Source organism: Corapipo altera, unplaced genomic scaffold, assembly GCF_003945725.1.
Source record: "Corapipo altera isolate COAL_440 unplaced genomic scaffold, ASM394572v1 216, whole genome shotgun sequence".
Lineage (NCBI taxonomy): Eukaryota > Metazoa > Chordata > Aves > Passeriformes > Pipridae > Corapipo > Corapipo altera.
In genome coordinates, this window is record NW_020885034.1 from 505,647 (window position 1) to 522,267 (window position 16,621).

The window sequence follows — 16,621 nt, forward strand, 5'->3', positions numbered from 1 at the left end:
GGATGGAAGGGGGTTTGTGCCCCGCTGTGGGAAGGAGGAGGGAAGAGAGGGAGTGTTTGGTGATAAAAGAGGCAGTGACAGGAGATGGAGGTTCCTCCATTGCAATCCCTGCTCTCCATCCAGCCTTTCAGGAGCAGCTGCTGGAGCTGGAAAGGAAAGTCCTGACGTGCAGATCAATGGAGCTGCTTTTTCCAATTCCTTTTCCTTTCCTTTTCCTTTTCATTTTTCTTTTCCTTTTTCTTCCCCTTATTCTTATTTATATTTTTTCCTTTTCCTTTTGTAATTTTCTTTTTTCTTCCTCTTCCACTTATTTTTATTTCCTTTCCCTTTTTTTTTTCCTTTTTCCTTTTCTCTTTTTCTTTCTCTTTTCCTTTTCCTTTTTCTCTCTCTTGTCCTTATTTTTATTTTTTCCTCTTCCCTTTTTAATTTTTTTTCCTTTATCTTTCTTATTCTTTCCTTTCTGTTTTTTCTTTTCCTTTTTCTTTCTCTTCTTTTTCTTCTTATGTTTCTTTTTTCCTTTCAGTTTTTAATTTTCTTTTTCCCTTTTCTTCCTCTTCTTCTTATTTTTAGTTTTTCATTTTCCCCTTTTAATTTCCTTTTTCCTTTATCTATTTCTTGCTCTTCTTATTATTTTTATTTTTCCTTTCCCTTTTTTATTTTCTTTTCCTTTTTTCTCTTCCTCTTATTTTTATTTTTACTTTCTCCTTTTTATTATCCTTTTTCCTCTCTTTTCCTTTTTCTTTCTCTTGTTCTTATTTTTATTTTTTCCTTTTTAATTTTCCTTTTTTCCTTGTCTTCCTCTTATTTTTATTTTTCCCTTTTCCTTTTTTCTCTTTTTACTTTTCTTTTCTTTTTATTTTTCCCCTTTCCTTTTCCTTTTCTCCCTCTTATTTTTATTTTTCCTTTTCCCTTTTTAATTTTTCCTTTCCCCTTTCTTCTTATTTTTCTTTTACTCTTCCTTTTTCTTCCTCTTCTTTTTATTTTTCTTTTCCCCTTTTTTCCTTTATTCTTTTCTCCCTCTTCTTTTTATTTTTTTCCTTTTCCCCTTTTCTTTTTCTTCTTAATTTCCTTTTGCTTTTCCTTTTCCCTTTTTGCTTTTTTTCTTCTTCTCTTTTCTTTTCCTTTTCCCTTTTCTTTTCCTTTTCCTGTTTCTCTTTCTTTTCCATCCTCTTCTTTTTTTTTTCTTTTTCCTCTTCCTCCCTCTAATTTTTATTTTTCCCTTTCCTTTTTCCTTTTCTTCTTCTTCTTCCTTTTCTTTTTTTCATCAAGAACAAGTCATTAATTTTTACCCTTCCCTGACCATCCTGGGTTCCAGAACTCCCAGAAACTCTCCCGAAATTCCCGGCTCTGACTGCCCAGCTCAGCAACAGCCCCACCATGAGACCAGAGCTGGGGAGAACCATAAGCCCAACCAAAGCCTGGCTTAAGCAGGGCAGAGATGACCTTCCCCTCCTGCCTGGAGGAGAACAGATGTGGGCTCTGGGGCTGTTTCCATGGCATTTTCCACCAGGACAATAATCCGTGACAGGGAGCACAGGAGGAGACTCTGCGGGTCTGGTGGAATTCTCTGGGTTGGCATCTCTTGCCCCAGTCGGTGTGTTTGGAGGACCTGCCCCTCTCCTTTCCCTTCCCTGCCCAGTTCTGTGTGTGGAACGAGCCAAAGGAAGGGGCTCTCCTGGTGGTGCCCCAGCTAAGGTGCCCTCAGGGTCCCAAAACCCCTCTGCAAGTGGTGTGAGGTGCTGCTGTGCCCACAGCAGGTGACAGGGACGTGCAGGGGAGTCCTGCCCAAAGTGCTGAGACCTTCCAAAAGCCCATTTCCATCCAGAGAGCAGAGCTGAGACATTTGCCTGAGCAGCCACTGCCGCTCCTGCAGCTGCTCTTCGTGATCCTCTGCTGGTGGAGCCTCAAAAAAAGCCTCATGTTCTGACTCGTTTGGGGGAGACCCACAAAGCCAAGGAAGCAGCAACACCTCGGGAGGAGCAGAGATCACAGCAAAGCTTCCAAGCTGATGGTGAACCTCATCATCCCTCACAGAGGAACCTCATCACCCCTCATGGAGGAACCTCATCACCCCTCATGGAGGAACCTCATCACCCCTCATAGAGGAACCTCATCACCCCTCATAGAGGAACCTCATTATCCCTCATGGAGGAACCTCATCCCCTCTTATGGAGGAACCTCATCCCCCCTTATGGAGGAACCTCATCATTCCTCATGGAGGAATCTCATTATCCCTCATGGAGGAATCTCATCCCTCATGGAGGAACTTCATCCCTCATTGAAGAATTGCCATGAAACCCCCGTGGGTTTGTGCTGCTGTGGTGGGCACTGAGACACCTGATACAGGACATCAAGATTGATATACCTGGAGTCAACATTCTCTTATCAGAGGCTGGAAGAGGTCCCTGAAGAGGTCCCTGAAGAGGTCCCTGAAGAGGTCCATGAAGAGGTCCCTGAAGCTGCTGCTGCTGCTGCAGGATGTGCCTGGAATGGCTGCAGCCCCATGTCCAAGTGCTGCAGTCATCACTCACCTCTGAAACTTCTCACTCTCAGGCTAAATTTACTCATCTCCACTTGTCCTTACACCAATATCGCTCTTCACCTGGAATGGCTTTTCTCTATCCCTGGGTTGTGCCCTTCATCTTCCTGCCCCACAAATCACCTCCCTGGGAGGGTGGGGAGGCCCTGGCACAGGTTGCCCAGAGAAGCTGTGGCTGTCCCTGGATCCCTGGAAGTGTCCAAGGCCAGGTTGGAGCAACCTGGTCTAGTGGAAGGTGTCCCTGCCCATGGCAGGGGGTGGAACTGGATGAGCTTTAAGGTCCCTTCCAACCCAAACCATTCCACGACTGATGAGCCAAGTCCTGCCCTTCTCTCTCCTGGCAGCCCCTCCACTTGCATCCTCTCACACCCTCCTCACTTTTCACTCTGAGCTCATCCCTCACCTCTCAAGACCACCCTAAGGCACCGAAAACTTAATTAACCTGCATTATTTAATGGTTAATTAAATAATTAACGCAGCATCTCCAGCCCCACACATCCTTCCTTTGGCACTGAAGGTGAGCCCTGCTGGTGTCCTGAATTTCTGATTCCCTCCCACAGCAGGGAAAATTATAGGGAAGTTGCTATTTTGCCAAATTCTTCCGACAACAACGTCTCCGTGCGACGGCAGGACTCGTGCATCCCGGGAGAAGGGATGGAGCCCCAGTCAGGGAGTGAAGCCGTTGGAATGCTGCTGTCCGCGCCAGCCTGCCCTCCGGTGAACATCCTGACCCATTCCCAATCCCTGCTGCCAGCGCTAAAAGCTTCTCTGAAGGAAGGCTCCGGGAGCGCTGGCGGCCGTTCTGTGGCGCATTTATATGGAAATGGGCTGTTCCCGCAGGTTTCGTGTTAAATGTGTTTGGGGACAGAACCACGGGAAGTGTCATTTCCACAAATCATTTTTTTTTTTTCACGGGGAAGGAAGAAAAACATAAAAATCTGCCAAATTATGTCGAAAAAGGACAAACAAGGCGAGACTCTCGGTTTTGAGGCAGAGCCGCTGTGTCAGGTTGAGCAGCTTTGCCCATTTGACATCCCCGCGTCCCCCTGAGCTGCTGGAGCTCCGAGGCCACGATTAAATCCCCATTTACGCCCCGTTTTCAGCTGGTTTTGGTGCTGCCGAGAGGACTCGGAGCTGGAACTTTTCAGCCTCCAGGTTGCAGTGAGAGAGTTTGATCCGGGGATGCTGAACTGTTCTGCTGGGATCGAGAGTAACCAAGGGAAATACTTTGACACTCGCAACTGGAAGACGTTTGGGGAGGGGGGGCGTCGCCATTAGAAGCAAAACGTGGTTATTTTGACACTTCATTGCAATTTGCAGCAAAAAGAAAAAAAAAAAGGAGGAAAAAAACAAGCGTAAAATAGCAGATGGAGGGATGGAAATTTCCATTTTTTGTAGACAGAGTAGTTACAAGACTCACCAGTTCACTCGAGGACGTGTTATTTGCAGCTCGGAGATCAGTCAGTTTGTACTTTGGTGCCCGAACCTGCAATTAAGGGAATGAGATGACTGGCAAGGTTTGGGGGGGTGGGATGGCCTCTCTTATCACGCTGCTGAAAACCACGTGGTGGGGATTACTCTGCACTCGGAGTGTGGGGGCTACACCGGGATTACAACCTTTAGTATGGGGGGATTATCACCCTGTGAGTGATGTGAAACCATCTGAGGGTGGTCAGGGCACAGGGATGGCTCTGGATGGATCCGATTTGCCAGGGAATCGTGATTCTTCCTCATCAAGAAGACAAATAAAATATTGATGGTTGTCTCTAACAGAGGGAAATCACCTGGAAATAAAGCTGCTGTGAACGGGGAGAAGGGATGAGCTGGGAAGGGAGAAGGGAGAGGTGTTGGGAAAGGAAGGGTTGGAGTGGGAACAAAGGAGTGAGGATGGTTTTTAGGATGCACATGGAGAATTTAGGACTTGCTGGGCTGGGTGGCAGCTCTGGCACCAGCCCTGTGTGTGCCCTTCACAAAAGTAATTAAAAAAAGAAAATCATCCTTTTCCCTGATTCTTCCCATCTTGCTTCCCAGAGGAGTGACCAGTGCACAGGGATGGCTCTGGATGGATTGATTTCCTAGGGAATCATGATTCTTCCTCATCAAGAAGCCAAATAAAAATAGTGCAGGCAGAGGGAAATCACTTGGAAAGAAAGCTGCTGTGAACAGGGAGAAGGGATGAGCTGGGATGTTGGGAAGGGAAGGACTGGAGCAGGAGCAAAGGAGCTGAGGACAGTTTTTAGGATGCACATGGAGAATTTAGGACTTGCTGGGCTGGGTGGCAGCTCTGGCACCAGCCCTGTGTGTGCCCTTCACAAAGGTAATGAAACAAAATCATCCTTTTCCCTGATTCTTCCCATCTTGCTTCCCAGAGGAGTGGGGGGGAATTGATGGGACAGTAACAGGGAAGCTGTGAAGTGCAGCTGAGAAATGTGAGGAAAGGGGGACGAATGAAAAGCAAACACACACAAACAAATCCCCCTTTCCCTACACGGCTCTGGAATGCTGGGATAACTCTGAGAGGTGAATGCTGTGCTCTCAGCTCCCCTGGAACACAAATCCTCATCCAGGGAAAAGCATTCCTGGCTAAACTGTGCTGAGAAAGCAGCTTCAGGCCCAGCTCCCCAACCTGCTGACCCAGGATAGGGCCTTTCTGCCCCGAAATCTTGGCCGATTTGCTCCTTCCTCCTTGCTGGAATTGTTTCCCTGGCAATTCTTTCCAGCCTTGTGTCATTTGGGAATTAAATGAATGTTGTGGACACTCCCCCTGTGGGACCATTGGCCAAGATGTTTGTTAGGGTGACTGGATGGTTGGACAGGGCTTGGAGCAACCTGGGATTGCTGTGGAAAATTCCCTGCCTGTGGGTGGAACGAGATGGGCTTTAAGGTCCTTTCCAACCCAAACCATTCTGGGATTCTGGGATTCCATGGGTTTGGATGTTGTTTCCTTCTCTCCCCTTGTTCACCTGAATGTTGTTCAGAGTCAAACATCGTGGATGTCCAGCTGACAGAGTCTCCTGGCAGCAGCACCTGGTCCTGCTGCAATCAGAGATGGTTCAGTGCTGCTCCCAGGGGGAACATGTTTGTGTGGAGATCTCCCTGTTCCCAGGAGCTGGAGAACCTGAGCCATGGAGAAGAGCCCTCGGGGCCCAGCCTGGCCTCTTTGGGAAGAAATGTTTCCAGAGGTTCAGGCCAGTGCCATCACCACCAAAAAGGGCCATTTTCTCCTCTCTGACATTTCTAATTTCTCTTCGTTTCCCCTTTTACCCTCTAATGTATTTCTGTGTCAACTGCTGATGTTTGGGAGTAAAAGAAGATGCTACACAGTGGAAAGGGGAATAAACATCAGCATTTCTGACACCCCAGGGGGGAGGGAATCCATGTGCTTGGTTTCCTTTTGCCATCCAGGCTGGGCAAGGGGAAAGGCAGCTCTTTGACACCCACTCCCCTTATTATCTTTACTCTTCCTTTTGAAGACAAAACAGGGCTCTGCTTCTCTTGAACAGGGCAAAACCTCCAGGTTCCAGCTGGAATGACAGAGGTCTCACAGGTTCTCCCGAGCCCCAGAACTGTCTTTGTTGAGAGATTTCCTCATGGACCACATCCACTCCCAGTTTGGAGCCGGGAGCATCAGTTGCCATGGAGACTTCTTTGGGAAAGTCATCTGGGGAAAGCACTGACGTATTTTTAGCTTTGGGTAATGAAGTTGAACAGCTGGAGGTGAAGGTGAGGGCCAGCCAGGTGCCACAGGTTCATGGGCTGGTGGCTGGGACCCCACCAGTGCTGCTGGGCTGGGATTGGGAAGGATCCTCAGGGCTGTGGCTCCACCAGGACAACGGAGGAGAAAGAATCACCCCAAAGAAAAGCTCCTAAGGAGGTGTTGTTACATGGGAAGATAAAGAGGAGGCACTGGCTGAGGTCAGAGCTGCTCATGTACAGTGTGTTCAGCCTATAAATAGCTCCCAATCTACCTCTGCACAAGTGGTATTTTATTTATAGAGTGATGAGGGGACAAAAAGCTCCATTTGGTGTCAGGAGTTGATTTGGGAAGGTGGTTCAGGCTTGGTCAACAGTTCAGGTCTCTGAGAGGGGCAGAGCAGGACCCCAAACATGTGGGGTTTTCTCCTTGGACTGAGGCTCAAAGGCTGCAGTGCTGTTAATGCACCCTCTGGAATCAGGGAGGGCACTCCAGGTGCTGCCATTCAGGTATCCCACAGCAAATAGGATTTAACCATGGCCCTTGGATCAGCCTAACTCACATGGAAACCCAGATTTTACTCTCTAAGACACTCTCTGGGTTCCCCAAGATATATTTGGTTCTTTCGCCTTCAGCTGTCAAAAGTTGATTTGAAAATTAATTGATTTTGGTGTAATATTTACTGCACTTTAGCTTTCAGCACAGCACAGGGGAATAGATCTCCCTACAGCTGGCAGTGTCTGATGGGATTTGTTCCTGCTCCAAAGGCTCTCCACATTCCATGCCAACCCTTCCAGCTTTGAGCAGCCCCATCACCTTTTCCTGCCCAGCTCCCACCGGCTTGGGAAGACAGAGGGAAGAATTTCAGCTTAAAGAAGCCACAGTTGGTGCAAAACTGAACCCAAAGTGGAGAGATTATAGATGTGGCCTGATATTCCTTGGAATCAAAAGGATCTTCCCTTTTTTTTGCACCAGCTGGGTTAAAAATGGGCCATCTCTCCTTGAGATAACCCAGCTGGGGGGAGGGTTAAGCAGCAGGTCCTGGAAGTGCCCTGGCCCATCCCCAGGGAATTATTGCTGGCAGAATAATTCCACAGAGCAGGTTGGAGGTGTCAGGAGAGGTGGTGAACCTGGATGGGAGGTGATTTAGGAACAGCCTTTAAATAAATACCCTGTTAGCAAAGACATCACCAGAACGTTTCCTGATGGGCTGTGATGCTCCTGACTTTCTCCCAGGAGGACTGAGGACCATCCAAAGCTTTCACTGCAGGGTCTGGTGTCCCCTGACCCCAGGGGAGGTGACATTCTGACAGGGAATGTTTCCTTGTCTGAGGCTTAAAGCCTGAACTACCCAGGGTGGGCCAAACATTTTCCATTCTCTATTTCTTGAGAGAAAATAGAAAAATTATTAATTAGGGTTTTTTCCCCCACAGGAAAAACCTGCTGAGTTTTCCCTCCCACTTCAGTGAAATGCTTTCACCTGAAGATTAAACTCCTCTGAGCAGAGTTAGGTCCCAGTGTGCTGATTTTTCCTATAAAACATGATAAAGCATCCCATGATTTCCTCCCCAGGCATGGGGCAATCAGCACCTCTTTTCCTCTCCATTCCCAATCAAACCCTTTCAAGGCACAGGCTCCCAGCTGCCTGGAAGGTTCAAACTTCTCTGTCTGGCATTTGCAACAGTCAGATTTGGGCAGCTTTGGGGCTGGGGCTGCAAGTTGAGAGGTCTGTGAGGAGCAGGAAAGGTGAAGAGACCTCGAGGTGGTGGATTATGGAGTCAGAGAATATCCTGAGCTGGAAGGGACCCATCCAGTCCAACTCCTGGCCCTGCACAGGACCCCCCAAAATCCCACTGTGTCCCTGAGAGCGTTGTCCAAATGCTCCTTGAGCTCTGGCAGACCCCAATGAGTCTCCACTCCCAGGAGTGGAGAGGGGCTGTTAAAGGCTGGAGGGGGATTTAACACAATGAAAAAGCAAAACCAAGTCAGGTGTCAGAAGCTGAGCCAGGCTGGGGACGTGGGATGGAAGTGATTCCTTTGGAGCCGTAGGATTTGGAGTCATCTGAGGCTGTTTATTGCTGTAAAACATATAAATCAGAGCAAAGTGAGACGGGAATTGCTCAGGGGGACAAGGGACAGGACAAGAGGGAACAACCTCAAGTTGTGTCAGGGGAGGGTCAGGTTGGATCTTGGGAAAATGTCTTCACTGAAAAGGTGGTCAGGCCCTGGCCCAGCTGCCCAGGGCAGTGGTGGTGTCCCCATCCCTGGAGGGGTTTAACAGCTCTGTGGATGTGGCACTTGGGGATGTGGGTTAGGGGTGGTTTGATGGTTGGACTTGATGGTCTTGGAGGGCTTTTCCAAACTAAATGACTCAGTGGGTCTCTGCTATCCCCTCTGCTCTCCGAGGTGCACCCACGATGCACACACAGAGGTGTCTCTGTGTTAACAAATCACAATTACACTGCTCAAAATAACAAAATACACACCAGTAATGCTCTAAAAGGCAATCCAAGCTGCTTCTGCCCTCACCATTTGCTGACACGTTGCCCGAGGACTCCTCCACCATAACAACTCCTCCCTTCTTCCTTGCCCTTCACAGAAATCCGGGAGGCTTTCCGAGTGCTGGACAGGGATGGGAATGGCTTCATCTCCAAGCAGGAGCTGGGCATGGCGATGCGCTCGCTGGGGTACATGCCCAGTGAGGTGGAGCTGGCCATCATCATGCAGCGCCTGGACATGGATGGTGAGTCCTGCTCTGCTCCTGGGGGACGGGGGGGATTTCCCAGCGCTCGTGGATGGGGCTCAAATAATTTGTGGTCGCCAAGGAAGGCCTGGAGAGGAAGCTGGAGAACTTTTGCTTCCGCCACAGCCAACTCTGAGATGCCAACCTGCCTCTCAAAGCAACCCATGGGAGGGAGCTGAAGTGTCTTCATGTGGCAGCTGGGACATCTGGGTGCAGACAGAGCAGGTCGTGCAACCTTTCTCTGCAAAGTTCACGGATCCCCAACAATCCCACCCTGTCCCTGAGAACGTTGTCCAAACCCTCCCTGAGCTCTGGCAGCCTTGGGGCTGTGCCCACTGCCCTGGGGAGCCTGGGCAGTGCCCAACCAGCCTCTGGGGGAAGAACCTTTGGCTGAGATCCAACCTGAGCCTGCCCTGACACAGCTCCAGCCATTCCCTGGCTGCTGTCCCTGCCCACAGGGAGCAGAGGTCGGAGCTGCCCCTCGTGAAGAAGCTGCAGACCCCGACGAGTCCTCACTCATACAAGGGGCTGTTAAAGGCTGGAGGGGGATTTAACACAACTAAAAATCAACCCAAAGTCAGATGGGCCAGGCTGAGGATGACTGATGGAAGTAATTCCTTTGCTGCCATCACCCCCAAGGAATATCCCACAGGGATCACTGAAGGCCAATTCCTGGCCCTGCCCAGGACACCTCAGGAATCCCAGTTGCAAACAGTCTTTTGCAAGGCTGTTGTCACCTTTCTCTTTGCATTCCCGGGCATCTTCTGACCCAGGGAGATGATCTGAGTGCCCAAGCAGGCAGAGCTGCCCAGTCCTGTGGCTCCAAGTGAAAGATTCTGTGGGTGGGAGCTGCTCCCCGTGGTAATGAAGTGTTGATGGGCCTAAGTGAGAAGTTTTGAGGGGTGGAATAATTTGGAGCAAAGTCCTGCTGTGAGAGCTCATCAAACAATTACTGAGTGGTAATAAAAGAAACAGAACCCACCATTAACAGGGAGAGGGAAATGCAGCATCAGGATGCTGGAGCCAGGGAAGACTTTTTAACAATCAGAGCTGATCACAACGAGCAGAATGTCTTTAAAATGCCCTTGGTCAGAGCAGGAAGGGAGACACAAAAGTGTGCAGGGATGCTGGGATGCAGCTCCAAACTTCTCCCACCCTTCCAAAGGGAGCTGCAACGGGGTGGAAACAGTGAAATGATGCCAAAACAGAGTCCTGAAAGCAGCCCTGGTGTGGAGGGGGATCCTTGGAGAGCCAGTGAGACACCACAATCCTTGAGGAGAATGTGGAGAGCAGAGAGCAGGGCAGGTGGGGCGATCCCTGGGGATCCCTGGATACCCCTGAGCTGCACAGGAAAACCGTGTTCAGCAGGGCAGGGAAGCAGGGGAGGGGCTCTCAGCCTGTGCAGGGTGTTCAGCATCTCCCCCAGACAGGCACAGAAACCCTGGCAGAGAGAGAAGATCAGCTGTGGAAATGATCTCATTCCTAAAAGAACAGGGGAAGAAAGAATCCATCACTTTTAAAAGCATTTTCTCCCAAAGTTATTGATTGTCCCTCGCTCTGTGCTGGCCTTTCCTGGCAGAGCAGGGCATGTCTCCTCAGGTTTTGCAAAGCCCAGACTCAGCCTGGTGCCAATTCCTGGGGTCTTTTACCGAAACTCGGAGCGTTTTTGGAAAAAAGAGCTCTGGGGACTTGGCTCCCGGGTTTGATCCATCTCCAGTTATTCCCCGACTCTTGGTCTCCTGGACTTGAGGCTTTGGCACTGTTTTGTACACACTCCTGGCGTGCAGGGACCTGTAATGTGAGAGGTGGAGTCCAAACCTGCAGCAATGGAAGGTGTTTAATCCCCTGCTGGAGACTTTTCAGGAAGTGTTTTCTGCAGAGATGGGGTTGATCCTCCACCTCCTCCACCTCCTCCAGCTCAGCAGTTCCAGCAGCTCCAATCTGGGTGTGCTGGGGGAGGTTATTGCTCTCCTGTCTCCTCTGCCTGTCGTGGCAGTGTCTGAGCAGAGGGTTTGGGGCTGCACTGATGTGAAGGTCAAGCGCATTAAAAAGAACCAGGGGAATGGGAAATTCCTGAGGCACTGAGCAAAGAGGGGAATATTCAGTGAAAGATTTACCTTGCCTGCAAATTGTATTATTGCTCTACAGCTTGAATTAATATTACATGGCTTATGGCTACTTTTGCTCTGATGGATTATCTTGATTTTTTTTCTGGGACTTAGCTTGAAATATGGAGTGAGAAGGAGGAATAGCTTCCTCCTCCCTCTCCCACTGTGGTCAGCATCATTCAGTAGCAGGGCTTGATCCCAGTGAGCTCCCAGGGGTGTTGGTTGTGCCTGGCACTCCCAGGGACAACCTGCCCCTCCTTCCCAAATACTCCAGTTGGGGTTTTCCTGTTGGGGTTTTCCTGTTGGGCTTGAGGGTTGCCAGATTTTTGCAGGGCTTTGGCTCAGCATCAGGTGGATGGGAAGCTCAGATGGATGAAAGGTCACACTCAAGGAGGGTCAGGAAAGCTGGGGGGGTTCAAAGAACCTCCCTCACCTCCCCTGGCACCTGCCATGAATTATGATGTGACAGAGGGTAATGTGGCCAGACATCCATTCCCCCCCAGAACTGCTGCCAGGGTGTGCTAATAATGAGGTAATAAAATTGGCAGGGTTTGAGATTTAATCTGAACCAGCCTGAGCAGACCCAGAACTTTCAGTGCAAACAGAGTTTTGAGTCCCTCAGGATCGTGGGGGGGGGGTTGCAGGATGGCAGAGGGGATGGATCTGCCACGGCTGGTTTGACTGGTGGGCTTCAAAGTGAGCAGCCAGAGCTGCTCCCAGTTTGGTTTTCCTTGCAAACCTTATTTTCTGTAGGGAAACAGAGGGAGGCTCAGCCCTGTAAAACCCTTTTTTTTCTGTGGGGATACAGGGGGAGGCTGAGCCCTGTGTGGGTGAGGCTGAGGAGATGTTGGTGCTGTGGGATTGACAGGTTGGACACGGAGTGTTTGAAGAGGAGCAAATGCTGGAGTGGGGCTGTAGCTGAGCATGAACTGGGCTGACAAGAGCATTTCACACCTGGGTGTCACCTCCTGCCACAAAGCTCTTGCCCAGCTCAGTGAAGAGGCTGAGGGGAGACCTCAGTGCAGTTCCACCTTCCTGGGCAGGGGCAGAGGAGGGGCAGGGACTGAGCTCTGCTCTGGGGGGACCAGGGACAGCAGCCAGGGAATGGCTGGAGCTGTGTCAGGGCAGGCTCAGGTTGGATCTCAGGCAAAGGTTCTTCCCCCAGAGGCTGGTTGGGCACTGCCCAGGCTCCCCAGGGCAGTGGGCACAGCCCCAAGGCTGCCAGAGCTCAGGGAGGGTTTGGCTGATCCTCTGGGGCACAGGGGGTGACTCTTGGGGCTGGGCAGGGCTGAGGGTTGGACTCCAGGATCCTTGAGGGTCCTTCCCAGCTGAGCACATTCTGTCAGTCTGTGATAAAACAGGATTAACTCTGGAGGTGCCCAAGGACAGCAGCTCCCGGTGCCACCCTGTGCTCAGTGACACCCTCAGAGCCTCCCCAGCAGAGCAGAAATGAAAGGGGCTTTCCATAATTCATCACACTTGAAGGCAAAATGGAGTTAGTTAGAAAACACTGCTTGAAATAAAGCACAATTGGCCATGGCACAGCTTGGATTTTGGCCAGGAGGTGTCAGATCACCTCTGATGTCTCCACAGCTCCCAGGTGCTGCCCCCAGCCCTCCCTCAGAGAGGCCATGCCAGCAGCCCCTTGGTTTGCCCACAGAGAACTTCAGCCACTCTCTGAATTCTCTGCTTTGCTGAATGTTCTGATTTCCAGGGAATATCTAATTCTTCCAAATCCTCAGCAAAGGCAGGGGAGCACCACTGCATTCCCTAAAAACACCTTCTCCATCTTTCCTTTCAAGTCCCTTTGCTTGGAGTTCAAGCAGCATTTGGACAACACTCCCAGGCACAGGGTGGGATTGTTGGGGTGTCTGTGCAGGGCCAGGAGTTGGACTGGATGGTCCTTGTGGGACCCTTCCCACTTAGGATATTCCATGATTTGGCAAGGTGTGCTTCCCCCAGGTGAACAGGGGCACAGCTGCCACGGGGGGAAAGGAGAGTTGACATAAAAAGAGGAATGAGGGAGAAAAATGAGAATCTCCTTGGAAGATTTCAAGGTCTCCGGAGAAATCTTATAAATCATCAGAATTCTTACAAATCATCAGAAACCCCCTTTGACGAACCACCGAGAGATGCCACAGTGGAAAATACCAAAAAAGAACAGAAGGAAAAGGGATTTTCAGCGCAAAAATGTTCCTTTTTTAGGAAGGGAAGTGAGGAATGGTGGTTCCATCACGTGCCAGGGCAAGAGATTTCCATTAGGCCAAAGCTTTGCTTACATCTTGCTGGATCCCTGCAGAAGGTGGTTGGAGCCCCTGGGCATCTCTCCAGGGTGCTGGGCCTTGGAGGGACACTTTGTTTGCTTTTGGTCTGCAACTAGGTCAAATCTTACCTTTCTCTCCTTGATTTGCTTTATTCTTAGCCATAATTATGTACTGCATGAACATAAACGTTGCAGGCTTGGAGAGGTGGGGATGTTTCTGTCTGCAATCTGGAGACTGACCTGGAGTGTTCTGCCAGGAGGGGGGAATGTAAAATACTCAATCTATATTTCCGTGCTTGGAAAAAAAAGGAATTATTTGTAAATTCTTCCAATTGGCAGTAATGCTAATAAAAATGCAGAGAAATGGCACATTAAATGTGTTGCCTTATCTGGGGTGCCTCCACTTTAAGCAGAGCTTTTGCAATAAAATAGATGAATGTGTGATTTAAGTGTCAAACTCGTTCGTTACAACATGAGACACTTTTATCTGAGGAATAAAATAAGCACTCCATGTACTAATTAGAGGAGCAGCTGCTTTTCAGAACCCTGGAAAAATAACTTCAGGCTTCAAGAGGGGGGAAAGAAAAAACACCCACCCCAGTGTATCAAATTGTTGTAGTACAAATAGGAACTGCTGTGATCAAACCAAAGACGAGCTGGTTCTCTGGGAGAACAAGGGACTCACCTGGTGCCTTTGTCACCTTCTGAGATGTGGCAGCAGGAGCAGCAAAATTACAGCGGTGACACCCTGGAAAACCAGGAATTAAAAGCCAGTTTAAAAGCCTGGATGGAATCATTAAGGTTGGAGAAGACCTCTAAGGTTGGTGAGTCCGACCATGATCCACCACTGCCAAGGCCACCACTAAGCCATGTCCCCAAGTGCCACATCCCCAGGGCTGGTGAACCCCTCCAGGGTTGGGGATTCCAACACTGCCCTGGGCAGCCTTTTCCAAGCCTTGGCAACCCTTTCAGTGAAGACATTTTTCCTAATATCCAACCTAGACCTCCCCTGGAACAACTTGAGGCTGTTTCCTCTTGTCCTGCCACCAAACTGGGTGTGTTCCCAAGCTGCTGTGTGAGGGAGCAGGGAATTGAGGAAGGGATGAGAACCCAGCAAGGCGTTCATGGGGACCCTGGCAAAAGGGTTTGGAAGATGTGCAGCTCTCCCAGGTGGAGGTTTGGGCAGCTCCATGGTTGGAATGGGGTTCTGAAGGATTATTGTCATCTTTTGTTTTGCATGATGGAATTTTCTCACTCTCTGCAACAGGAGGGTGGAGCCAGGGGGGATTTGGGCTCTTCTCCCAGGGAACAAGGGATGGGATGAGAGGGAATGGCCTCAAGTTGCACCAGGGGAGGTTTAGGTTGGATATGAGGGAAAATTTCTTCATGGAAAGGCTTGTCCAGCCCTGACACAGCTGCCCAGGGTGGGGGTGGAGTCCCCATCCCTGGAAGTGTTCCATGGATGAGCAGAGGTGGCACCCAGTGCTTTGGTTTAGTGGGCACAGGGCTGTTGGGTCGAAGGTTGGACTTGATGATTTTGGAGGTCTTTTCCAACCTTAATGGCTCTGTGATTCCATGATCCTCTCTGGAAAGGGCAAAAATGACAGTGACACGACTGCAGGGCGCCAGGGACGGGTGACAGGACACTCCCAAGGTGTCACTGCTGTCCTGCTGCTGGGTCAGGGTTTGTACAAAGACGTTGCTTTGCTTTGCCTGCATCTGCTTCCCAAAGAGAGGGAAGGGACATCAGAGCTGGGAGCTCCACTGACAGTGTCACAGGGATGAGAGGATCAAAGGACATCTGGAGAGAGAATGGGCCTCTCTTTTAAAAATTAGGTGCTGAGCTTTCCCCTGTGTCCAGCAGGTGAGTTCCTTGCAGGCATTTCATGGCCAAACCATCAAATCACAGAATCATTAAGACTGAAAAGACCTCCAGGATCCTCAAGTCCAATCTTTGACCAATAAAATGTTTGCTTCTGTCCAGAAGATCAGCTTCCAGTGCCCTGTGTGGGACAGGCTGACATTCACAAGCTGAAAACATTTTATCTCTTTCTTTTGTGTCTCCCCCGCTTCTTATTTGGGTTTTTCTGGTTTTTTTCTTTACTCCCATGGATGTTTCCTTGTGTTTCAACCCCTCAACGTGAAACTGTAGAAAACAGTGGAGGACCAGCAACCATTTCTGTGTTAAAATGCAGTTAATAAGAATCAGAGAATCCCAGAATGGTTTGGGGTGGAGGGGACCTTAAAGATCATCTCATCCCACTCCCTGCCATGGGCAGGGACACCTTCCACTAGCCCAGGTTGCTCAAGCCCCCTCCAACCTGGCCTTGGACACTTCCAGGGATGGGGCAGGGAAAGCACAGACAGGTTGTTGCAGATGTTTGGTTTGTCCTCTGTGCTGAGAGCTCTCTGATTTTTCAGTGTGAGAACTGATGTCACAACACTTCAGGGGGTTGTCCTTTCGAGTGTGTTGCTGAGCTGAGAATCTTGGTCAGCGAGATGGATTTGATGAGACTTGTCTTTATTTATAGAGGCCACTTTCTTCCTGTCTGCTCTTATTTGGAAAATGGAGATTATCATATTATGTGTTCTCACTGCAGACAATGAAGAGTAATTACAGCTGCTGGTGAGGCTTGGCTGATGTGCAGCTCAGGACTGGGAAGAGGGGCATCAGGAATATCAAATCCTGCCTTTGTTGAAGTGCCAGGATGGCTGAGGGCAGCTGTGCTGAATGGACAGGACAAAGGGAAACCCTGGGCTGCAATCCCACCCCAAAGCCTGTCCATCCTGTGCTCCAGCAGGGCAGAGTCCTGTGCTCTGGGATCCACCTCGTGCCCTGTGGTTTGTTTGCACCCTTGTTGAATTTTATTTACTCTTTAAAACACAGTGCCCCAGGGATAATGATTTTGGCTTCAGAGGATGTGTGTGCCACAGGGAACACACCTTGTCTCTGTTTTAATGAGCCTGTGACTTGCTGGTTGTCTCAGAGCTGTCTGGTGGCTGCTATGATGCTCACTCAGCTCTGCTCTTCCCAGGGCCCAGGGAACCACTTTAATTAAAGTCCTGGGTAGTCAGGTCGTGATTTTGCTCCTCTTGATCCATCTGATAAAGAGATCAACTGGTGAGAAACTCTGCAAAGACCTGCAAAGGAACCCTCTCGGGTTTGGGTGCACAGGGAGAGGGTTTCAGGGACGTGGGAAGGCAACGAAGTTGGGGAAGGGCCTTGAGAGGAAGGGGCTGAGGGCACTTGGTGTGTTCAGCTGGAGCAGAGGAG

General features: G+C 49.8%; 1 protein-coding gene across 2 annotated transcripts in view; it reads left to right on the forward strand.

Annotated features, from left to right (window-relative positions):
- Positions 1 to 16,621, forward strand: part of CALN1 (calneuron 1) — a 124,066-nt gene that overhangs the window by 49,427 nt on the left and 58,018 nt on the right. For both annotated transcript variants that reach the window (XM_027668261.1, XM_027668259.1), the window contains exon 3: positions 8,833 to 8,976. In XM_027668261.1, coding sequence (XP_027524062.1) covers positions 8,833 to 8,976 — 144 coding nt within the window. The remainder of the gene's footprint in view (positions 1 to 8,832; positions 8,977 to 16,621) is intronic.